Here is a 26,269-nt window from a genome sequence, read left to right as displayed (position 1 = left end):
GAACAGAGGGAGGGAGGACTCTTGGCAGTGACATTGTCTGCAGTATGGGAGGGACTGTCTCTCCCGTATTAGCCTGTCTGTTCAACCACACCCGATCCTGTACCAATCAACACCCACAGCGCAACTCTTTTGTGTCCGGAGACTGACATATGATTTGATATGGATACTTATATAGCGCCTATCCTCGGTCGGAGACCAAGCTCCAAGTGCTTTATAAACTCGGGGTTATTTGCACAACAGGCTGCCTATCTGGGTAGAGTCGACCGTCGGCTGCCATTTGGGCGCTCATCATTCGTTTCCTGTGTCATTCAATCAGATTTCAGGTACGCGCACATGCACACTTAAACAGACTTGTAACATTTTACGTGTTTGTCCGTTTTGTTTTGTTTTTTTATCTCGCCGTGTTGGCATAACTATCTATCTGTCAGTCTGCACGCCTGTCCATCAGTCTAACAATCCGTCCATCTTCTATCTATCTGTCTCTATCTTTATGTCTATCTTTTTACATATCTGTGTGTGTGTGTGTGTGTGTGTGTGTGTGTGTGTGTGTGTGTGTGTGCGTGTGTCCATCTATCTATGTGTCAGTCTGTCTGTCTATCTATCTATCTATCTATCTATATATCTGTCCGTTTGTCTGTCCGCCTGTCTGCTGATAATTATATGTTTCTTTTCGAATGAACGAGGGGAAAAAAAGAAGTAAAAATAGGAAAAAAGGAAAAAAGAAGAAAAACATCAAAAGGAAGATAGAGAAATTGTCACTGTATTCAAGACGGACATAGGTTTTTCAGTCAACTCAAGTGGAGTGATGGCCTAGAGGTAACGCGTCCGCCAAGGAAGGGAGAGAATCTGAGCGCGCTGGTTCGAATGACGGCTCAGCCGCCGATATTTTCTTCCCATCCACTAGACCTTAAGTGGTGGTATGGACGCTGGTCATTCGGATGAGACGATAAACCGAGGTCCCGTGTGCAGCATGCACTTAGCGCACGTAAAAGAACCCACGACAACAAAAGGGTTGTTTGCGCTACGGGTCACTGTACTGTTTTCCTGTAATAACTTTGGTAAATAAACCATTGGCAGATTTCAATCAAGACACAACATTTGGCATATCGTGGGGCCAAGCATAACACGATTTCATCGAAGATACTTGGTTAGTTCAGAAACTACCACCAGTTAGCAGCAACTTCTCAACAGAAAGACAGGCGGATACGAGTAACAATATGACGTCCAGTTAGCTTCAGCTTTCCTGGCCAGTGAGCTGTCCATCTATTTTCAGATCAGCGGTATTGACCCTGATTGACGTCGCTGTGGTCGTGAGGTCGGGAAAGTCTCCATACTCTGTAAGAAGCACCGTTAGTGTCACACATACCTTCAAGATTTTTTTTGGTGCAAAAAAGGTCTGGTGTTTTTTTCGCTTTTTTTTTGTTTTGTTTTTGTTTTTGTTTTGTTTTTTAACGGTGAGTGCACAGACACGCACGCATGCACGCGTACGCACACGCGCACGTGAGTGTGCGCGCTCTTACACATGCACGCATATCAGCTGAAGATGCCATTAGCATAGGTCTCTACCGCGTCCTCAGACATCTAACAGCTATGTAGGATCCTTTTCATTGACTACAGCTCTGCGTTCAACACAACAGTACCATCAAAAACCATACTTTGAATTGAAAGACCTCTCGCTGCCCGAATCAATTTGTGCATGGATCCTTTATTTTCTGAGATGCAGACCACAAGTCGTTAAAGTTAGTGAACGCACCTCCTCCGCCTGTATTCTGAACCACAGTTGCCCCACAAGGATGTATTCTATAACTGCTGTTTTATTCATTATTCACATATGACTATGCAACTTATAATGAACCTAGCACCATGGATAGTTTGCCGATGATACTGCTCTAGAAGGGCTGATTACGAACAGTGACGAGTCAAAATACAGGGACGAAGTACTAGAACTTGTTACATGGTGTGATCAGAACAACTCAAAGCATGAAAAAAAAAATCTAGATTTCAGGAAAACCCCTTACCACTTGTCATTAAAGACAAGCAAGTAGAGATCATTGGTGACTGATCATAATCTAATGACTTGAAATGGGAGAAAAATACAGAAAACATTGTTCAGAAAGCACAAAAGCGCTTGCACTGTCTTCGGCGCCTCAAAATGTTCGGACTCAGTCATGGCTTATTTCTTTATAGCTGTCATTGAAAGTGTTATTCTTCGATGTTACTAATTGGTACGGAAACGCTTCCAAGGCAGAAATCGCAGCTCTGAACAGAATCGTAAAAACTGCCAGAGAATTGTACAGTCAAGAACCATTTACCTGAAGATCTAGTCATCAGCCTCGTCCGTATCCGTATATGATGTGATGTGCGGCGTATATTCGCATCTCTCTCTCTTTCTCTCTCTCACTCTCCTATCCGTCTGTCATACTCTGTGTGTGTGTGTGTGTGTGCGTGTGTGTGTATGTGTGTGTGTGTGTGTGCGTGCGTGCATGTGTGTGTGTGTGTGTGTCTGTGTGTGCGACAGGCAGAGACACAGAGAGAGCGGGTGAGTGAGAGAGACAGACAGACAGACAGACCGACAAACGTGGGATGGATGGGGCGGGGTGGGGGTGGGGGCTAATTGATGGCCTTGACTCATCATGAAGGGACTGGTGAGTATTTTTTTTACAAACCCTCTGAACAAAAATGCAGCACAGTTAGAAATGACGAACAATTTGCCTTTTTTCTATCTTCCGCAAAGTGATACACAGAGATTTCTCAGGACAGCTGTATTAGTGCACGACAAAAAGTGTATGGAGAATAAAATAGAAATAGCTGGCAACAAAATTAGAGATGCAAGAATATTTTATTATTTGCAAAAAGAGAAAATTGTTGACACGATTGCTGTTAAAAATAAAGACGACATATTCATTATTCAAAAGAACAACAACAAGCATTTCGATCTCCGAACAACACAAAACACGTAAGTTCATACTTGTGATAAATACACACAGCATAAGCTCCCAAATAATAGATAACACTTGCTATGCAGCCGACACCTTACTTCAGTCAATCAGGTCCCATAAGATGGACAGTCACCGCCACGCCTGATTCCAGGAAAAAGAAAAAAAATCGGTTTATAAAAGCAAAGGCGAAGTTCTAATGTGCGTGTTTTTGTTTGTTTCTTTTTCTTGTTGGTTTGTTTCTTTGTTTTGTTTTTGGTATTCCTCCTTTGATATTGATGATGATGATGATAGTCAGTCGTGTCAGACTATAACCATCAGAACAGCACAGGAGGCAACTGCTATCCCGACTATTTGGGCTAAAATTTGATTATTGTGGAGAGTGTCTTGTTCAAGTTACATCCCTACTCTCTCGGCCAAGAGGGTTTTAGGACAGTCGGCGTTGGGATGGTTCCCAAAGGCCAGCAAGACCCCAAGGCTGCAGCACTAAGAGCCAGTGCAATTTTGCCTCCTAGTTTGAGAGTCATAGTCCTTCACAAAAGACTAAGCTGTAAAAGATCTCCCACTGCACTGGAGAAACCATTGATAATACAGCTCTCACTTTGCTGTTGGCATTATACACCACTATGTTTGCCTTACGCCTTTTGGCGCCGTGGTTGAGAAGGTAAGGCGTTGGACGTCTGATCCAGTGTTCACCTGTGATCAGGGTTGGAGACCGCCGTTTCGGTACGGTTTTTACGTCCCTGGGAAAGGCGCTTTACTCCGATCTTCTCCACTCCGCTCAGGTGTTCATGAGTGCCTGATCGGCTGGGGTAGGTTAAAATTAAAGAGAGAGAGAGAGGAAACGAAACGAATTTTTATTTCACGAGAGTAGTGGAGTAAGCATTGTTTGCATCCAGTCCTCAGAGGCAAAGCATCAAACGAGTCCAGAAACAACCCCCATACCCTGTACACAACAACAAAACAAGATACATATGGAAAAAAACAAACAAACAAAAAACAAGCGGTAAGTGACAGAGAGAGAGAGAGAGAGAGAGAGGGAGAGAGAGAGGGATAAAGAGCGAGAGCGAGAGAGAGAGAGAAAGAGAGAAAGAGAGAATGACAATGACAATGACAAATGTTTTTATTGAAGGTAGAATGGATGAGCTGAAAACTGAGAGAGAGAGAGAGAGAGAGAGAGAGAGAGAGAGAGAGAGAGAGAGAGAGAGAGAGAGATTATCGATCGAATTATATAGCAGGTAAGATCAAATGCATAAGCAGTGAGTCTATAACAAAGTTCAAGATGTTAGTCTTTTAACTCCATGAAGAAAAACAAACAACTTCCATGTAGGTAACAGAACGAAACAAATAAATAATACATTGGTCTGTTGCGATAGAAAATCAGTAGAAAGACACAAAATTTAACAATTTTAACCCAGTGTAATGTACTCAGTTGAACTGAAGCAAAACAGACTAATCTGCATTCAAAAGATTACACAATGAGAACATAGATTTCACAGGGAAAAAATCTTAATGCAAAAACATTTTCCTTGTTTTATTTTCTGATTTTTTGTGTGTGTGTACAATAAAAATGGAACGCATTGAACCAGTTAATTCACATCCTGAGCTCTGCACATTCCGTCTTCTCTTGGAATCCCTCTGTCAACCTTTTTCCATTCAAAGTGTATGACACCTGAGATCAGCACCTAAACATGATCAGGGGCAATACATGAACGTCAGGTAACTGCGATATACAAGCTTTTAATTCAATTTTTTGTCTCGAAAAAAACCCCAAAAAACAAATCAAAATCTTGCGCTATTTTCTAAGGCCATATACCACAAGATGAGCATTTTTTCCGGGGTTAGTAAGTAATTTCTTTTAACAGATTCTAAGTGAAAACGTTAGGTTTTTTTTCTGAGCACGATAAATCCTGTTCTCAATTTGAAGTGTTTATATTGAATGTTTCGAATCCATGGCGAGTGATATGCAAATCGCACAAGATTTTACACACACATACCTATACATTTTCACGACAGAAGGTGACTACTGCAGGGTTTTTTGGTGTGTTTTTTGTGTTTTTTCCCCACGTTTTTGGTTCAAAATGGATTTAAAATTTATCGGTTTATGATCCAAAAGAAATAAATGACGCAAAAATCACGACAGAAGGTACATGAATTAATAAAGACAGACGTAAAGAATGGTAAAATAAAATGGAAAGGAAATAAAGATACAAAGAAAGAAAGTTATAAATAAAGGAATCCTTCCTACAGAAACAGAAGAAATAATGAAAGAAAGAAAAAGAAAGAAAGAAAGAAGAAAACGCTTGTTTCGTCTATTTATAACAATTCATGAAAACTTTGTTTTCTTTGTGTGTGTTGTTGTTGTTGTTGTTTGTTTGTTTTTTCTTAATTCCTTCAATCAGTAGACAAGCGTTCTCTTCTGTTGTGTGCGTCAATACTGTATACCCAGTTGATATACGAAATGAACGCCTTGCCTTGTCTTGCCTTGCCTTGTGTTAGACAGTGTTAAATCTGCGGACTCTCAGTATACAGTGGGTTCACAATAAACCGTCCTTCCTCCTGCTGCTGCTGTTGTTGCTGCTGCTCTGTATCAAGTCCCCCAAGACTCTGAAGCTGCATGGCACCAGTGGGCAGAACCACCATGCACTCGTACGGCTCGCTTTCTTCCGCCGCTTCGGACTGACCTGGCGAAGGACTACGACCAACGACGGAAAGAGACGAAGTTTGCCGATCGGAAAGAGCCGAAGTTTGCTGATCGGGTTCGATCATCAGCTCATTGGCTGTGTCGTCGTAGATGGGGTTGTGGTGACCGGAGATTCCATCTTGCTGGTCGTCGTCGTCATTGTCCTGGCGGGGAAGGTTGGGGGAAGGGTGTTCCATGCTGGCCGTGTCATCCTGACTTCCAGCGCCGTTAGCCCCGCTCACCCCGCTGTCACTGGTGTCATCAGCGTCGCCGACAAAGGCAGCGTTGACCTGGGTCCAAACAGAGAAGGGTAGTGAATGACAGTTTTGAGGGGTTTGTGTGTGTGTGTGTGTGTGTGTGTGTGTGTGTGTGTGTGTGTGTGTCTGTGTGGGACTCTCTTTTCGTCTTTTGTTTTTTCCTCCATTAACCTTTTCTTTTCGTGTCACATCCATATCTTCAGAACTTGAGGGACTAATTCATTTCCTACCCTGATTATCTGACTTTTCTTGCCGAATGTTGCAAATTATGTTGGTCTTTTAACGTCCTTCCGAAGTCAGACCTGCTACTTCACAGTCTGCGCGCTAGGTGCACACACACACACACACACACACACACACACTTATCCCTCCCACCTAGTCCCCCTCTGTACCCACACCCCACACTGACACACTCACACTACTCACCACCCCTCCTGAAGAAGGAGGTCTGCCAACAGAAGGCGGCAGCGTGGCTCCCTGTTGGTTGAAGCGAGTTCTGACGTAATCAAAGATGGCCTCCACGCGCGCCCGCGGCACGACCCCGATGCGGAAGAAGGTGAGGTGGCCCTGGTCCATGCGGCGTGTGTCCACCACTGTGGAGGCCATGTTCTCCGGGGAGGGGCCCGAGCACAGGATGCCGTCCACCTGCACTCACACACGGGGAGCTTGGTGGCACAGTGGTTAAGACAGCTTATCAGTCCGTCCGTTAGAGTCTGGGTTCAAATCCAGGTCTCGTCTCTCTCTCTCTCTCTCTCTCTCTCTCTCTCTCTCTCTCTCTCTCTATATATATATATATATATATATATATATATATATATATATGTAGCCAAGCGCTTAGCTTCAGATACTGCTTCACACACGAGCTATAGCAGACGCCGTTTTCGCAGCTAACTTGCTGACCTTCAACGGCTCGCGCAGAATGTGTGACGCCATTCCCGGTTTGATGCAAACCCATTCTAAACCTATTCTCTAATCATCACTGTATCGTTCACTGCAATATTATATTTGTTTTGCTTACACACACAATTTAATCAGTTAGAAGCATGCTTGATTTCAGTTTAATCATTCGTCAGTTTAAAGATTTCAACTGACGCTAAGCTTACGTCATTTTGTCCTTCTTGCCACACACCACTCCATAACTAGCGTCGCTGTACGCGATTGGGTGAGCTGATATATGTGTTTCTGATGCAGGGTATTTGATTAATATCTCTTTTGTCGGATCAGTAAACTACAAGTATTATATACTGGCAGAATCGTCGCAATTCCATCTTTAAATCTATTCCGTTGGTGTTTGCCTACGTTAAACTGATCTAATGCAGTTTGTAATTTTCCGCGATGAGCTCGTTAAAACTGACCCTTTTCAGGTGACTTAAATTAAGATTATGAATTCATCTTAAATAATCAACACTTCATTTTATACTCATTAGAAAGTAGGCATTCAGCTCTTTCTTTTGCGACCTATCTGACGTAATGGATTCAGGAATCATTTAGAAATCTATCATTGAAACCTTGTAAGAAACACAATGCTTATCAGATTTAGCCTGATTTGAGCCGATCTGCTTCGCAGCACACGCGATTGTCTTTGCAGTCCGCTTAACTTGCATAAATTAGCGGAGTGGGTGATCATCTGGTCACTTTTCACCTGGCGAGTCACCGGCTAGGCCCTGCTCTCTCTCTCTCTCTCTCTCTCTCTCTTGCCGTGTTGCAAGCAGTGTGTGCATTGTCCCAGAGGCTGACATCTCGCTACGTATCACTGTACTGTTTTATCTCTTCTTCTCCTCATCCTTGTTTTATCCCTTCTTCTCTTTATCTTCTCACAACTATTGTAAATAAAACAATACAAAACCCTTTTTGTGACTGGCCTGTATATGTTCTTGGCCTGTGCGCGGGGATTCTTGTCTATCCTTTAATTCAGTAAACAATCATCATAATTATTAATTCTTTTGTGGCGTCCACTCGGCTACACACACACACACACACACACACACACACATATATATATATATATATATATATATATATACAGAGATATCCAACACTCAGCTCAGCTTATATCACAGACTAACACGTTTACAGTTGGGCCAATAGTGAGAGCTGTGTGATCAATGGTTTTTCCATTCCAATGGGAAATCATTTACAGCTTAGTCTTTTGTGAAGGACCATGACTCTCAAAAACTAGGAGGCAATATTGCACTGGCTCTGAGTGCTGCAGCTTTAGGGGACCAGTTGGCTTTTGGGAACTATCCTAAAACCCTCCTTGGCCGAGAGAGTGGGGATGTTACTTGGGCAAGACATTCTCCACTATAATCAAATTCAAACCCAGATAGTCGGGATAGCAGTTACCTCCTGTGCTGTTCTTATGGTCATAGTCGAACCCGACTGACTGTCACACACACACACACACACACACACACACACACACACCACTCTCTCTCTCCTCTCTCTTCTCTCTCTCTCTCAAGACACTCACGTTGTCCAGTCCCAGTTTAGCCAGCACCTGCAGGTGGTGGGTGGTGTCGGCCTCACCGGTGGGGTTGGCGGAGGTGACGGCGATGGGCCCCGTCTGGTCCACCAGGTAGTTCGTGGCGCAGTTGTCCGGCATTCGAACCGCGATGCTGTCAGGACGACCCACCAGACTGTTGGCCTCCCCAATGCCAAGGTTGTCCAGCCACTGACCTTTTTGGGAGGAAGGTGGCAGAATGGTTAAAGTGCTAATCTGCCAATGCAGTGTCCGTGAGGGTCTAGGTTTGAATCCTAGGTGTCGCCCTTTTCTCCCAAGTCTGACTAGGAAATCAAACTGTGCGTTTACCAGTACCAGTAGGCCTCCTTCGGTCATGGCTGACCATGGATAGAGTATATCCGACCTAATGTCTAATTGGACTGTCTGCTTGGGCCAAGCAGCGTCGCCTGTGACTGTAGAGACCGATGCGACGGAGACAGTCTCTGTCGCAGCGGTCACATGTGTAAGCTGATGCTGGTCTGTTGGCTGCTGTCCCTTTTCTGCGAGCTCGCTTTTCTGCTGCAGCAGCTGACAGTTTGTCCTCACCAATCCGTAGCTGATTCTTGAGAGTGCTTCTCCAGCTGTTGCGGTCATCTGCAAGGTCCTCCCAGGACTCAGTGTTGATCTCAAGCGCCTTCATGTCACGTCTGCAAACGTCTTCGTATCTCAGCTGTGGGCGGCCGATGCTTCTCTGCCCCGTGGCGAGCTCTCCATAAAGGATGCAACGATCTTCCATGCGGCGAACGTGGCCCAGCCAGCGCAGCCGACGCTGTCTCAGAATGGTATGTATGGTCGGGAGGCCAGCGCGAGTCAGGACTTCGGTGTTTGTCACCTTGTCTTGCCAGGAGATGCCGAGTATACGCCGTCGGCGTTTAGTAATTCGGTTTAGATGATAAACCGAGGTCCCATTGGCACTCAAGGTCTGACCGAGCGTGTTGGGATGTGCTGCTGGTCAGGACATCTACCTATACGATGTGGTGGAGCATACATGGATTTGTCTGAACGCCGCGATGCCTCCTTGAGAAACTGAAACTAGGAGAAGGAGGGGGACGGGAGGGAGGGAGGGACTGAGGGTCGAGGGGGAGGGGGGCAGGCGAGGGGGAGCGAGATTATGGTTTATGACTTGATGCAACTGCCAGGCAGATGCCTGACCAGCAGCATAACCCATTGCGCTTCGTCAGGCCTTGAGTACATGTATGCATATTTGTGTACCGGTCAGAGCGGGTTTCTTCAACATAATTTTGCCAGAGGGCATTTGTCTCCATGGGTTCTTTTTCGGTGCGCTAAGTGCGTGCTGCACTCGCGACCACAGTTTTGTCGTCTCATCGGAATGACCGGACGCTCAGTTTGATTTTCCAGTCAAACTTGGGAGGAAGGGTGAGCGCGGGAATCGAAGTGTACTAGCGTCACAAGGCCACAAGTACCGTCATCGGTAGCAGTAGTACCAACTGTGTGCATGTGCGCTGTGTGTGTGTGTGTGTGTGTGTGTGTGTGTGTGTGTGAGCATGCACGCATGTTTAGTTGTGCACAAGTTTTACGCTTCTTATACATCCTTATGGTAGTCTCTCAATGCCATGACGTATAACCAGCGCTTTGGGCTTTTGCGTACGTCAGACATTTGCTTCCCGTTTCTTTTATTTCATTTTTATAGCAGAAATGGTGTATCGTGTATGTATTAGGTCAACGTAGGCATTTAGTCACGTGTAACTGTCAAAAAGTTAGAACCAAGCAATGAAACTGGTACCTGGTAGTGGAGTGATGGCCTAGAGGTAACGCGTCCGCCTTGGAAGCGAGAGAATCTCAGCGCACTGGTTCGAATCACGGCTCAGCCGCCGATATTTTCTCCCCCTCCACTACACCTTGAGTGGTGGTCTGGACGCTAGTCATTCGGACGAGACGATAAACCGAGGTCCCGTGTGCAGCATGCACTTAGCGCGCGTAAAAGAACCCACGACAACAAAAGGGTTGTTTCTGGCAAAATTCTGTAGAAAAATCTACTTTGATAAGAAAAACAAATAAAACTGCACGCAGGAAAAAAACACCAAAAAAATGGGTGGCGCTGTAGTGTAGCGACATGCTCTCCCTGGGGAGAGCAGCCCGAATTTCACACAGAGAAATCTGTTGTGATAAAAAGAAATACAAATACAAATAGTCCGCACAGTTTGAAGCATCCTTGAAACTGAAAGAAGTGACAGAAGGAGCAGCATAGGACCTGACCTTCATGCTACTACTACTACTACTACTACTGCTACTACAACTACAACTATTGCTGCTGCTGCCGCTGCTGCTACTACTACTATCATTACTACTACTACTACTACTACTAATTATGATTATAACAATCATTATAATCATCATATGAACATTTGTATAGCTCCCTTTCTCTCCACGAGTTCAGGGACGCTATACATGAAAGAAAAAAAGTTAAAAATACATGAACCAGTCATGACCACACACACTCTCTCTCTCTCCCTTTCTCTTAGGTAATGACAATAAATCGTCAAAGCGTCAAAGTGCCAAGCGTCTCTCTCTCCCTTTCCCCTCCCATTCCCCCCTCTCCCCTTAACCCCCCCCCCCAACCCCCGACTGACCTTTGGGGATGACACAGCTGACGGTGGAGGGCCACACCTCGTTCATGAAGGCCCATACGAGCTCCCCGAAGAGCGGACGACCCTCTGCCAGCTGCTCGGTGCGGGAGATCCACATGGACATGGGTCGGTCCTCTGCCTCCTTCTTGGTGTTGTACGCACGCTGCTCACGGCACAAGGCAAAGGGTGGAAATGAAATTAAAACGAGAACGAAAATAATCAACAAGAACGACAAAAAAGGATCAACGCTGAGCTAAACTAAGCCGTGTGCCCCCCCCCCCACCACCACCACCCCACACACACATGCGCACACTCCAACATAAGCGTTGCAATTGCGCGCGCACATACGCACGCACGCACCCGCACACACACATACACACACACACACAACCGTTCTCGTTGTTGTTGTGATCAAAAGACACATCACCTGGACAGCCAGCGGGAACTTGACAGCGGCCACCAGCACGTACACCACGTCTGTGGGGATGCCGCAGATCCCGCCACGGTTCATGATGTCTGCACAACAAAACATCGGTTCTTTTGGGTCAGAAAGCCTATACAGTAGCAATCTAAAGGTGTACCTGTTACGGTGTTACCTGTTCACCATTAAGCGCCGCCGCTCCAGTCTGTCCATTGGTTTCTCGCTCCGGTCTCGTCTTCGCCGTATCTTGCACTCACCCAATCGGGAATCTTCATACAGTTCCCGATTCACCAATGGATGACAGCCACCCACACAATTATCACAGCACCTAACTTAACCTTTCACGGCCATCGGGGCGGTGAATTCGTGTATAGGATGGTGTCGGGACCCAGGCGTCTCCATACGCCTTTTCACCCCTCTCTCTCTCTCTCTCTCTCTCTCTCTCTCTATCTATCTATCTATCTATCTATCTCTGTCCATCCTTCTCTCTAGTGCTCCCCATCTCAAGTTTCTTTAACAAAAGTGAAAGAAAACGGCAAAGCATATAAAATCACCCCCAAACTCCTCCCTAGAAAAACCAACCAATCAACCAAACACGCAAACAAACAAAAACAAAAAAACAAACAAACAAAAACAAAAACAAAAAACACACACCAACTCACAACACAAATTCACTCAAGGACACCAGACAGTAGTGACCCCGTCACACCGTGACCTAACCTGCAATGGCCTTGACCCCCGTGGCTCTCCTGGCGTCGGCCCACAGAGCCCTGGGCCCCTGAGAGTGGAGGTAGCTGACCTGGAGAAGGGGGCGGCCCAAGGGCAGCACCTCCCGACCCAAGGCGGACCTCAGGGCGGAGCTCAGGAAGCAGTACAGGCAGACCAGGACAAAGAGCACGCCGATCTGCACGTCACACGCACAGTGCACCAGAGGAGTGACGAGTCTGTGATGTGGTCTGCCTCTGGGTGGTCAGAGAGGCCAGACCGGCGCTTGAAGCGCTTGGACGTACGTACGTTCGTAGGGTCAGTGGAATCAGATTATCTTCACCGTAAGGTACCTTTAATTTTTCATCACCTTTTTTAAATAATTTCTATCTTCTTTCTAAAGGGCCCAGCAGTTACCTTTGTTTTTCATCTGGAATCAGATTCAGTTCCTCAAGGAGGCGTCACCTGCGTTGAATTAGGACAAGACAAATCTATGTAGGCTGAACCAGAGAGGCCAGACCGGTGCTTGAAGTGCTTGGACGTACGTACGTACGTAGGGTCAGTGGAATCAGATTTATCTTCATCTTAAAGTATCTTTGTTTTTACACCACCTTTTATCATTTTTTAAATCTCCGTTTTAAAAGGTTCAGCAGTCGCCATTTTATCCTTTTTATCTGGAATCAGATTCAGTTTGTTTCTCAAGGAGGCGTTACTTGCGTGAGACAAATCTATGTAAGCTACACCACATCATTCTGCTAGGCAAGAATATATATATATATATATATATATATATATATATATATATGTGTGTGTGTGTGTGTGTGTGTGTGTGTGTGTGTGTGTGCCCATCAGAATGAATTTATTGTACAGAATTTTGGCAAAGGACAAACCGTTTGTTGTCATGGGTTCTATTACAGTGCGCAAAGCGCGTACTGCACAGGGCATTTATCGCCTCATCCGAATGACTGGAGGAAACTCCAGTTAGAAAGGGTGACATCGGGATTCGAACCCAAACCTTCACGGACACTGTAGTGGCATAGTGCACTGGCAGGGTGATGACCTTGTGTATAATTCGACCTCCTGGGAAGCGAGAGTATTTTCTCCCCCTTCACAGCACACACACACACACACACACACACACACACACACACACACACACACACACACACACACACACACACACACACACACACACACACACACACACACACACACACACACACACAGTCCTCACTCACTCACCACGATCTGATAGACGAAGGCGGCCGGAAGAGCGAGGACGTCGAGCAGAAAGCCGATGACGACGAGGAGGAAGAGGAGGAGGAGGGCGGTCCACGCCAGGCTGACGGTGAAGGACAGCAGCAGCTGCAGAAAGCCGGCACACAGCAGGCCCACACAGCCACACACCATGGCTGGACCTTGGTCCTGAGAGTAGTTACAGCGTTGGACTTTCAATCTGAAGGTCCGGGTTCGAATCTCGGTGACGGCGCCTTGTGCGTAAAGGATTGAGATTTTTCCGATCTCCCAGGTCAACATATGTGCAGACCTGCTAGTGCCTGAACCGTCTCCGTGTGTATACACAAGCAGAAGATCAAATTTACACGTTAAAGATCCTGTAAGTCATGTCAGCGTTCGGTGGGTTATGGAAACAACATACCAGCATGCACACTTCCGAAGACGGAGTATGGCTGTTTTCACGGGGGGTAAAAACGGTCATACACGAAAAAGCCCACTCGTGTACATACGAGTGACTGTGTGGAGTTGCAGCCCGCAATCGAAGAAGAAGAAGAAGGTCCTGACAGTGGAGGTGGTGGTATGTATGGATATGTGTGTGTGTGTGTGTGTGTGTGTGTGTGTGTGTGTGTGTGTGTGTGTGTGAGGGAGAGAGAAAGGCACACACACGCACACACTCACTGACACACACACACTGCACGCACACACACACACACACACACACACACACACACACACACACACATACAAACACACACACACACACACACACACACGTACGCATGCACGCCGCGGCCCGGCCGGCATCGGCTGCCGCCGGCAAACACACGGCACACGCGCGCGCCGCACACACAGAGAGAGAGAGAGAGAGAGAGAGAGAGAGAGAGACGGACTGGAGAGAGAGAGAGAGAAAGAGAGAGAGAGAATGAGAGAGAGAGAAGAGAGACACTCAGACTCTAAGGAAACTTAAAACATAACATGCGACAAACCCAAATAGTAAACCTTGGTTAACAATGCACTGAATATCACTACACATGTGCAATTAATCAATTTGTATATTAATTATCAAACGCAGGTGCATATAAACAATCCTTGAGAGGAAAGACAAAGGGGGAAAGTTGACAGAGGAGAAAGAGAGGGAGAGAGAGGGGGAGAGAGAAAGGGGAGGAAAGCAAGAGACAGAGATTTCAGAACTAGAAAAATTATGAATTTCTCAGACAGAGATAGAGAGAGAGGGACACACACACACACACACACACACACACACACACACACACACACACACACACACACAAGAGAAAGAGAGAGGGAGAGAGAGAAGGGGAACAGACAGACTTCAAGCTGAACCACAGAGAACACGAAAAAAAAAGAGGAAAAAAAAGAACCAAACCCTGAACAGAAACAACCACCACTACACTACACTACACTACACTACATAGCACTGCACAGCACTGCACTGCACTACACTACACTTCACTACACTAACTACACTACATTACACAGCACTGCACCCACCAGCGCCAAGAAGCCCAGCCCCAACGCCGGCCCCCAGATGATCCACAGGGACCCCAGCACGAAGAAGGAGCAGGACTCGAACGTCAGGCCCCTGGCGAAACACACCGACCCCACCACGTACTGCGTCAGGCCACCGAAGCCCAGGGCCCAGGGCATGACCCAGACGCCCTGAGGGGTCCAGAAGACCGCCAGGAGAGCGATGGCATTGGAGGCGAAGCCCACAGTGTCCAGGTCCCGGTACCTTCGTAATAACAATAATAATAATAATGATCGAGACGAAGAAGAGGAAGAGGAGGAGGAGAGAGAATAAGAACATTAACGAATGATATTCGTATAGCGCATTTCTCTGGAGTAAATCTTGACTCAATGGGCTGGCAATCGTTACGATCGTCACGCCCGAAAATGGCTAGTCACACAAAAAATACACACAGGCACCCATGAGCAATGCTTTGCAATCATCGAACGTTAAATAAAGGAAACGCGTAACATTTTCGCTTTATGAAATCCCATTGGTAATGTTCCGCAATCCTCCAACACGGAGAAACGCGTAGCTTTCTCGCTTTATGACCCCATTTAGCAAATGTCCCACAATCATCCAACGTTGGAGAAACGCGTAGCTTTCTCACTTTTATGAACCCCATTCACAATGTTCCGCAATTATCCATTGTTAAGGAAACGCATTAGCTCTCTCGCTTTATGAAACCCAATCAGCCATGTTCTGCAATCATCAAACGTGAAAAGGAACGCGCAGCTTTTTCGTTTTATGAACCCATTCAGTAATGTTCGTCGATCATCGAACCTTAATGACACGCTTAGCTTTCTCTGTTCATTAACCCATTCAGCCATGTTCTGCAATCACCAAACGTGAAAAGAAAAGCTTAGCTTTCTCTCTTTATGAACACATTTAGCAATGTTCTGCAATTATCAAACGTGAAAAGAAAAGCTTAGCTTTCTCTCTTTATGAACACATTTAGCAATGTTCTGCAATTATCAAACGTCAAAGAAACGCGCAGCGTTCTCGTTTTATGAACCCATTTCGCAATGTTCCGCAATCATCGAATGTTAAAGAAATGCATAGCTTTCTCGCTTTTTGAAGAAGAAGAAGAAGAAGAAGAAGAACAACAACAACAACAAAAACAAGAACAAGGAGAAGAAGAACCAGAAAAACAAGAAAAGCAAGAAGAGCAAGAACATGAACAACATGAAACAAGAAAAACAAGAAGAGTAAGAACAACAACGGGAAGAAGAACAAGACAGAGGAAGAAGAAAGAATGAAAGGAATAAAAAAAAAAAAAAAAAAAACCACAACAACGAAACCAACGTAGTAAAGATCTACACAAACCAAAACAGGAAGACAAATAGAAGAAAAGACAAAAAAAAAAAAAAAGGTCAAGGCACCTTGAGTATCCCAGCAGCTGGTTCTGCCTGAAGAGCGCCTGCCTGGCCCCCTGGCTGCTGCCCTCACTGCCCCCGCCCCCCACACACCTCAGGCAGCAACGACAGCTGTCCTCCAGGAACCGTCTGACACGAGCACCTTCCAGACACCTGTCGACACGAGGAGGGGAAGGAGGAGGAGGAGGAAGGAGGAGGAGGGGAAGGAGGAGGGGAAGGAGGAGGAGGGGAAGGAGGAGGAGGAGGGGAAGGAGGAGGGGAAGGAGGAGGGGGGGGAAGGAGGAGGGGAAGGAGGGGGAGGAGGGGAAGGAGGAGGGGAAGGAGGAGGAGGAGGAAAAAGAGAAAGAGGAGGAGGAGGAGGATGAACAGGAGGAGAATCGGAGTAGAATGAGGAGGAAGAGGAGTTTTAATTAATGTCTCATCACTCAGTGAGGCCTAGAGGTAACGCGTCCGCCAAGCAAGCGAGAGAATCTGAGCGCGCTGGTTCGAATGACGGCTCAGCCGCCGATATTTTCTCCCCCTCCACAAGACCTTGAGTGGTGGTCTGTGCGCTAGTCATTCGGATGAGACGATAAACCGAGGTCCCGTGTGCAGCATGCACTTAGCGCACGTAAAAGTACCCACGGCAACAAAAGGATTGTTGCTGGCAAAATTCTGTAGAAAAATCCACATCGATAGGAAAAACAAATAAAACTGCACGCAGTAGTATAGCGACGCGCTCTCCCTAGGAAGAGCAGCCCGAATTTCACACAGAGGAATCTGTTGTGATAAAAAGAAATAAAATACAAATACAAATTAGGAGGCGCGTGGCTTATATGGTCAGGTGTTGGATTTCTCAAACGCAAAGGCAAAGGCAAAAACGTTTATTTCTTGTGTCCCCTGGAGGTGTCGAAACGTTACATACATACATAGTTTACGTACACCATACAAACAATAAGAGTGATGTCATCCAGTGTTCACCAGTGATCCGGGTTCAACTCCCCGTTTCAGCATGGTGTTGCGTCCTCGGGAAAGGCTCTTTACTCCGATTTTCCTCGCTCAACAACGAGAAATCATATACAAACACAACTACAGTAGGAACACACACACACACACACACACACACACACACACACACACACACTAACACACACACTAACACTAGCACACACACACACGCACCACACACACATTGGCACAAACCCCCGCCCCCCTACCAAGCCCACCCCCCACCCACACACTGACCTGACCCCCAGGGGCAGTTTAAAGGCGGAGTTGTTGATCCGAGAGATGTGTGCGGCCAGCCCGTACAGGGACATCACCAGCAGTATCCAGCCCATGGCCCCCACAAAGGCACCTGCAGCATACAGCAGCTCTTGTCTCCACTCTGTCCCCGGCAGGGGTGACAAAGTGGGAACACTATTAGGAAGACATACGAATGAGGAGAAAGCAGAGAGAGAGAGAGAGAGGGAGAGACAGACAGAGACAGAGAATGAATGAATGAATGAATGAACTGTTTATTCATATCGTAGCTCCAAATGAAGGGGTATTTGAACGGTAAACACAATCTGAGGATTAACAATGAAAAACAAATTAAACTATACGTACAAAAACAGAGAATGATCACGTATAATGATATCGGATTTTGTGCGTGATATCAACAAACTCCGTGTCAACAGATATGGATTCCTGTGATATTTTGTATAAATAAATCTGACTCTGATACCGTTAAGACTTGGGCAACAGATTACAAAGTGGACATCATCTTTGTCTGATGTCCTGCACAAAGCATCATATGAGAAAGTAGCAAGAGAAAGATAGAGGGCGGGGGGGTGGGGGGGGGGGAGAGGGGAGACAGATAGCATAAAAAATGGGCAGGCTACACCCCCCTACTCCCGAAATATCAGACATCCCTCCCTCAGACATCAGACATCCCTCCCTCAGACATCAGACATCCCTCCCTCAGACATCAGACATCCCTCCCTCAGACATCAGACATCCTTCCCTCAGACATCAGACATCCCTCCCTCAGACATCCCTCCCTCAGACATCAGACATCCCTCCCTCAGACATCAGACATCCCTCCCTCAGACATCAGACATCCCTCCCTCAGACATCAGACATCCCTCCCTCAGACATCCCGCCCTCAGACATCAGACATCCCTCCCTCAGACATCAGACATCCCTCCCTCAGACATCAGACATCCCTCCCTCAGACATCAGACATTCCTCCCTCAGACATCAGACACTCCTCCCTCAGTCATCAGTTCTCAGACATCTCTCCCTCAGACATCAGACATCCCTCCCTCAGACATCAGACATTTCTCCCTCAGACATCCCTCCCTCAGATATCAGACATCCCTCCCTCAGACATCACACATTTCTCCCTCAGACATCCCTCCCTCAGACATCACTCCCTCAGACATCCCTCCCTCAGAGATCAGACATCCCTCCCTCAGACATCAGACATTTCTCCCTCAGACATCCCTCCCTCAGACATCAGACATCCCTCCCTCAGACATCCCTCCCTCAGACATCAGACATCCCTCCCTCAGACATCCCTCCCTCAGACATCAGACATCCCTCCCTCAGACATCAGACATCCCTCCCTCAGACATCCCTCCCTCAGACATCAGACATCCCTCCCTCAGACATCAGACATCCCTCCCTCAGACATCCCTCCCTCAGACATCAGACATCCCTCCCTCAGACATCCCTCCCTCAGAGATCAGACATCCCTCCCTCAGACATTCCTCCCTCAGAGATCAGACATCCCTCCCTCAGACATCCCTCCCTCAGACATCAAACATCCCTCCCTCAGACATCAGACATCCCTCCCTCAGACATCCCTCCCTCAGAGATCAGACATCCCTCCCTCAGACATCCCTCCCTCAGAGATCAGACATCCCTCCCTCAGACATCCCTCCCTCAGAGATCAGACATCCCTCCCTCAGACATCCCTCCCTCAGACATCAAACATCCCTCCCTCAGACATGACATCCCTCACCTCAGACATCGGCCTCAGACATCAGACATCCCTCCCTCAGACATCAGACATCCCTCCCTCAGACATCAGACTTCCCTCCCTCAGACATCACATCCCTCCCTCAGACATCAGACATTCCTCCCTCAGACATCAGACATCCCTTTTTTTAGGCATCAGACATCCCTCCCTCAAACATTTCTCCAACAGACATCCCCTCCCTCAGACATCAGACATCCCTTCCTCAGACATCAGACATCCCTCCATCAAACACCCTCCCTCAGACATCCCTACCTCAGACATCCGACATCCCTCAAATATCCCTCCATCAGACGCCCGTCATCTCATCTCTCAGACATCCCTGATCCCTTCCTCAGACATCTGCCATCCCTCCCTCACACATCCATCATTCCTTCCTCATACATCCACCGTCCATCCCTCAGAGACATCTCTCTCTCTCTTTTCTCTCTCTCTGCTCTCCTGTTCTCTTCGCCATGTCCTCCTCCTTTGCTGTCAGCCCCTCCCATCACAAAGCCCAGACTGCCATCACCAGCACCCCGGTTCCTTCTCCACACCTCCCCTACCCCCAACCCCCAAACTCCCTATCCAAACCCCCAGCACCCCCCAAACCACCACCCCTCACATCTCACCTTGAGCGTTCTCCACGTACACTCCGACGGCCAGCAGGCACAGGGCCAGGTTCTCCCAGGCCTGCAGCACCTCGCGGAACAGGGAGGCCGCCGCCACCACGAAGAAGACGACGAAAAAGATGACGACGACGGCGATGAGCGGCGGCACGGTGACCCCCGTGACGTAGTGCACGGCGTGGTTGTAGCCGTTGGCCAGCCAGAACATGGCGTGCAGGAAGAAGCAGAAGCCGCTGAAGACGTCGGAGCGGCGCACGGCCACCACGGCGGCCAGCAGCTGAAAGGCGCCGCCCGACAGCAGCCACATGAAGTGCTGGGCCGGGAACTGGAACACCCCTGTCACATGGCCCGCGTACACCGCGAAGGCCAGGGTGTTGATGGCGTGGCCCAGGGGCAGGTAGTCCCTGGATACCCCTCTGGGGGGGTTGGGGAGATGGGAGGTGGGGGTGGGACACACACACACACACACACACACACACACACACACACACAGACAGTCTGGTATGTGACACTCTTTGAAGCACTGTGAAGACCTTATCACATCAACATCCAACTCCTGGTTGCCAGCTGAAGCGAAGCACTAACAAACAAGTAACAAATCCCAACTCTCCAGACTGTGGTAGGTATGTCTGACACGTTGGAGGTACGCCTCTCGATGACATATGCATAAAGTCTAGCTGCAATGAATTTAAAAGGTTTAAAAAGAACTCGAACCCTGGTCACTGGTGGACACCGTATCTGATGTCCAATCCTAACATCCTACTTCAAGGAAGTTTGTTTTTTTTAATACACTATTAGAATTTACAAACATAATTTACTAATAGTTATACACAAAACAGCAACAAATTCGTCGTCGACAAATGAACACTTCTTGCATACTTACAAGTGATGATCTGAGGCCAGAACTGAAGGCTCCCCTCGGTAAAACTTTCTCAGCACAAGGGACATCACCATGTAGAGAACCAACGCCGCCATCAAAAGATAGTAAGCGCCCACGCTGGCTCGTAGAGGTCGCCATAAGGAGCTGATCTCGAAAATACACGCAAGAAAGTAACCTGGACACACATTAAACAGTCCGAAAAAAAACCCGAAGCTCATTATCTTGTGAATGTTTCAGGATTCATAGTTATATTCGGAGAGAAGGTGGAAGTTCGGAGGACGAGACAGATGGTGTGGGTGGGGTCTAGACAAAGATAACCCTTTTTTTGACTGTATTTGAAAGTGCACGATAAAGTGCTGAGCTGAGCGCACATCCATGTGCACGTTTGCTATATTCCTCCAAAACAGGATACGAATTCATAAGCAACTAAAACAATAGACGCCGACACAGAAACAACTGGTGTTCAATTCTTCGAGAGAAATAAAAGGAAAGTGAACTCTGGAAATCATGGGGGACAACGAACAATTTCGAGGTACGGTACGACTTTAAGAAGATGATACAGAAAACTAATGATTAGAATTACGACCTTTACAGTGACAACAGCGATAAGGCTGACAATGATACAAAGAATAAGAATATTGATGATGATGATGATGATGACAATGATGATGTTGACCCCAAAGGCGACAACAACTGTAACGGACAAAGGACAGTACTGTACAAACACAAGGATATAGTTCCAACCCAAGGACAGTATAATGCCTACCTCAAGACAGTATAGTGCCAACTCAAGGACAGTATAATGCCTACCTCAGGACATTATAGTGTCAACCCAAGGACAGTATAATGCCTACCTCAGGACAGTATAGTTCCAACTCAAGGACAGTATAATGCCTACCTCAGGACATTATAGTGTCAACCCAAGGACAGTATAATGCCTACCTCAGGACAGTATAGTTCCAACCCAAGGACAGTATAATGCCTACCTCAGGACAGTATAGTTCCAACCCAAGGACAGTATAATGCCTACCTCAGGACAGTATAGTTCCAACCCAAGGACAGTATAATGCCTACCTCAGGACAGTATAGTTCCAACCCAAAGACAGTATAATGCCTACCTCATGACAGTATAGTACCAACCCAAGGACAGTATAATGCCTACCTCAGGACAGTATAGTGCCAACCCAAGGACAGTATAATGCCTACCTCAGGACAGTATAGTGCCAACCCAAGGACATTACAGTAACAACCCAAGCACAGTATAGTGCCTACCTCAGGACAGTATAGTGCCAACCCAAGGACAGTATAATGCCTACCTCATGACAGTATAGTGCCAACTCAAGGACAGTATAATGCCTACCTCAGGAAAGCATAGTGCCAACCCAAGCACAGTATAGTGCCAACCCAAGGACAGTATAATGCCTACCTCAGGACAATATAGTGCCAACCCAAGCACAGTACAGTGCCAACCCGCGGACAGTATAGTGCCATCCCAAGGACAGTATAGTGCCAACCCAAGGACATTACAGTACCAACCCAAGCACTGTATAGTCCCAACCCAAGAAACAGTATAGCACCAACCCAGCAAACAATATAGCATCAACCCAAGACCAGTATACACCAACTCAATAAACAATATAGTATCAACCCAAGAACAGTATAACACCAACTCAAGAAACAATATAGTATCAACCCACTAAACAATATAGTATCAACCCACTAAACAATATAGTATCAACCCAATAAACAATATAGTATCAACCCAATAAACAATATAGTATCAACCCACTAAACAATATAGTATCAACCCAATAAACAATATAGTATCAACCCAAGAACAGTATAGCACCAACCCAATAAACAACAATCATCATTCATAGTATCAAGAACAGTACACCAACCCAAGAAACAATATAGCACCAATCCAAGAAACAACATATAGTATCAACCCAATAAACATTAATCATAGTATCGAGAACAGTACACCCACCCAAGAAACAATATAGCACCAACCCAAGAAACGGAAAAGCACCAACCCAAGAAACAACATATAGCACCAACCCAGTAACCAATATAGCACCAACCCAAGAAACAACATATAGCACCAACCCAGTAACCAATATAGCACCAACCCAAGAACCAACATACAGCACCCACCCAAGGACAGCACGGCAGTGAACTGGGCCCGGTGGTAGAGGGACCCGCCCACGAAGAAGAGGAAGATGAGCAGGAAGCTGCAGAAGCCGGCCCACAGCGCCTGCTCGTCAGTGGTGCCGGTGGGCCGCAGCCCCTCCACCACGTGGTAGATGCCCACCGACGTCCACAGCACGCTGACACACAGCAGCAAGGACCGGAGCAGGCTCTCGTCAGGGTCCTGGGCCGTGATCCCTGACGGCAGAAAGCAGCAGGTCTTATTTTTAGTGACGTGGAGTGACAGCAGAAAGCAGCAGGTCTTATTTTTAGTGACGTGGAGTGACAGCAGAAAGCAGCAGGTCTTATTTTTAGTGACGTGGAGTGACAGCAGAAAGCAGCAGGTCTTATTTTTAGTGACGTGGAGTGACAGCAGAAAGCAGCAGGTCTTATTTTTTAGTGACGTGCAGTGGCAGCAGAAAACAGCAGGTCTTATTTTTAGTGACGTGGAGTGACAGCAGAAAGCAGCAGGTATTATTTTTAGTGACGTGGTGTGACAGCAGAAAGCAGCGGGTATTCTTTTTAGTGACGTGGAGTGACAGCAGAAAGCAGCAGGTCTTATTTTTAGTGACGTGGAGTGACAGCAGAAAGCAACAGGTTTTATTTTTAGTAAAGTGGAGTGGTTCCTGACAGCAGAAAGCAACCGTTTTTATTTTTAGCAAAGTGGAGTGGTTCCTGACAGCAGAAAGCAACAGGTTTTATTCAGCAAAGTGATATAGTCCCATCATCACCATTACTGTTGTTGTTGATTATTATTATTATTTTTTTCATCATCATCATCATCATTGTATTAATATTATTTTTATTATTATAATCAGCAGCAGCAGCAGCACCATTACTGTTGTTGTTGATCATCATCATCATCATGATCATTATTATTACCAAGGACTGCAGCGACGACGGAGAAGAAGATAAGGGCGATGCCGTAGCCAGCGTTGAGGGGCGGGGTGTTGGTGAGAGCCGTGAAGTTGAAGACACACAGGATCACCAGCAGGATGAAGTGCACGTACAGACAGGCCAGGGTCGCCGACGACCGCTTGATCAGCACTGCCATCTTGATCCTTTTATTATTTTTTTTTACCCCTCCTGGCGCAACTTTCTTTATATTTACCTCCCTTCCTTAGTTATTCCTTCTGTCCGGAAACCTGTTACATGATTTGTTTTCGAAAGGAAAAAGAAAACAAAAGAGAAAAAATACATTATGATCTCATTATCAATCACATCATTGTCACATAACAACACATATCATGTCTCATACATCCTTTCCTTAGTAATTACTGGTGTCCAGAAAGTTTTTTGGTTATTTTTGACACACAAACAAAAGTTGTATCAGGAACACAGTGCAGGACCAACGCCTCGACCACACCACCCTTGACGGAAAAGACCACAGCCACAAACAACTTGATCTTAGGGGCAGATCACCAATAGGTCGTTAAACTAAGAACTATCTTACTGCAAGGCCACCGGCCTGTTTGCAAAAGAAGTACGTACACACATTCGAGACGCACAAAATACTGAAAATAAAAGGGGAATGGCCCAACATTATGAACACAACAGTTCGTAACTTAAAAGACAGACAAGGAAAGATTTTAGTTTGTCTCTTTCCTTATGAAAGAAAGAGTACTCAGGGGGACAATGTGCAAATATAAACTGAAAAGCACAAATATAGCTAAAATTCATGTTGACGTCAATGTATTCATTTACAAATGCAGACGTGTGTCCACTATTCGCTTCTTCTTCTTTTTTCAACATAAAAATCTCATCAAGACAGACGGCATACAGTTTCAGTTTTATTTTCAATGAATCAAAACGTGCGTACTGATCCATATAACTTAAACTTTACACAACATCTGCTATGTTTTAAAGGGAGCAGATGCCTGGTCTCGGAGAGCCTACCCAACCCCCTAGGTTTGCATGAAACATTAACACAAAATGAAAGAAAATAACTAAACAACATAAACAAATAAATAAAACAATTTAAACATAATGCATTTATCATACAAACTTGTTTTGTTCAGACACGCCAGTCAGTCGACATGCGGCAACAGTCTCCTCTGTCTCATGCTCTGATTGACCTTCCTGACTGTCGTCTGATGTTGCAGGCAGGGTGACAGGGGAGCTCACTCTATCCAGTATCTGATCGACAACTCCAAAGTCAGTATCTGAAGACACACCAACTCTCCACCACGGCCTCAGTGCAAGTGACTTTGACAGTACCTTGACACACACACACACACACTCTGTGTGTGTGTGTGTGTGTGTGTGTGTGTGTGTGTGTGTGTGTGTGTGTGTGTGTGTTTTCCGATCCTCAAGTTCAGCAGTTGGGTCACTCCCTTTCTCCGTTTCAGCAACAAGACCGCTTGCGCGCCGTAGGTGGCGAGAGATGCGCGTTAATGAATGCAATACAACCGCTCTCTCTGTGTGTCTCTGTCTCTCTCTGTGTGTATGTGTGTGTGTGTATGTGTGTGTATGTGTGTGTGTGTGTGTGTGTGTGTGTGTGTGTGTGTGTGTGTGTGTGTGTGTGCTTGCGTTTTTCTTGGTGCGATGTGTGTATGTGAGGAGATGGGGGTGGGGATTGGGGGTATGCGCTATATGGTGTGTACCCCCCCCTCTCTCTCTCTCTCTCTCTCTCTCTGTATATATGTATGTATGTGAGAGATAGGGAAACCTACTTCGTATAATCTTTTGAAAATGTTTTTATAATTTCTCCTTCTTCTTTTTTTTAGATTTCAAAATGATTTGTACACAACGTTACATTTTGTGTGTGTGTGTGCTGAAATTGGCGCGTTGGCATTGTCATAAACAAAACTAAGCAACCAACAATAACAAGAAGAAGAAAGATAAAGTATGCTAGTGACAAACCTGTGCATTGACCAGTACGTTGTGCTATCATCAGTCAGCAGAACTCCAGACACAATAGGAAGCAAGCAGAATCCACTTTTCCTTCCCTAGCAAAAAAAATTAAACCATCACAGACAGTGTGTACGATAAATAACTCGAGAAGGAGAATTCTGTTGGATGTCCCATCACATATACTGGTGATTGAAAGACATCGCATTTCACATTCACATTTGAATGTTGTCGTTTGAAATTATATAACGAATAAACAAATGTAATGAATATAGTGAATAAAAATTCAACAAATGTATATAAATAATGGTTGATTGATATGATGCTAACGGTTCTCAGGTATTCCTGACACACAAACTCACAGAACCGACCCCCACCCCCACCCACCCCCACACACACACACACACACCCCACACCCCGCAACCCACTCCCCCTCCCCACAAACACACAAAAGCGCAAGCCTTACTCATCACTTTTTTTCTTCTTGTTTTTTTTTTCTTTCTTTCTTTT

At 46.2% G+C, this 26,269-nt stretch overlaps 1 protein-coding gene across 1 annotated transcript; it reads right to left on the bottom strand.

Annotated features, from left to right (window-relative positions):
* Positions 1–4,104: 4,104 nt before the first annotated feature.
* Positions 4,105–25,093, bottom strand: LOC143280607 (uncharacterized). The gene is made up of 15 exons (XM_076585322.1): positions 24,915–25,093; positions 23,792–24,054; positions 22,877–23,107; positions 20,723–20,894; positions 19,843–20,255; positions 17,455–17,566; positions 16,237–16,383; positions 14,839–15,079; positions 13,333–13,515; positions 12,106–12,289; positions 11,392–11,480; positions 10,968–11,127; positions 8,347–8,552; positions 6,303–6,521; positions 4,105–5,909 (listed from the first exon to the last, which is right to left on the bottom strand). Exons 2-15 carry the CDS (start codon positions 23,961–23,963, stop codon positions 5,442–5,444), a joined length of 2,997 nt encoding a protein of 998 aa, XP_076441437.1. The 5' UTR covers positions 23,964–24,054; positions 24,915–25,093; the 3' UTR covers positions 4,105–5,441.
* Between the last annotated feature and the right edge of the window lie 1,176 nt (positions 25,094–26,269).

This window comes from Babylonia areolata, chromosome 3 (genome assembly GCF_041734735.1).
Source record: "Babylonia areolata isolate BAREFJ2019XMU chromosome 3, ASM4173473v1, whole genome shotgun sequence".
NCBI classification, from domain to species: Eukaryota; Metazoa; Mollusca; class Gastropoda; order Neogastropoda; family Buccinidae; genus Babylonia; species Babylonia areolata.
This window is presented reverse-complemented; position numbering and strand designations above follow the sequence as displayed.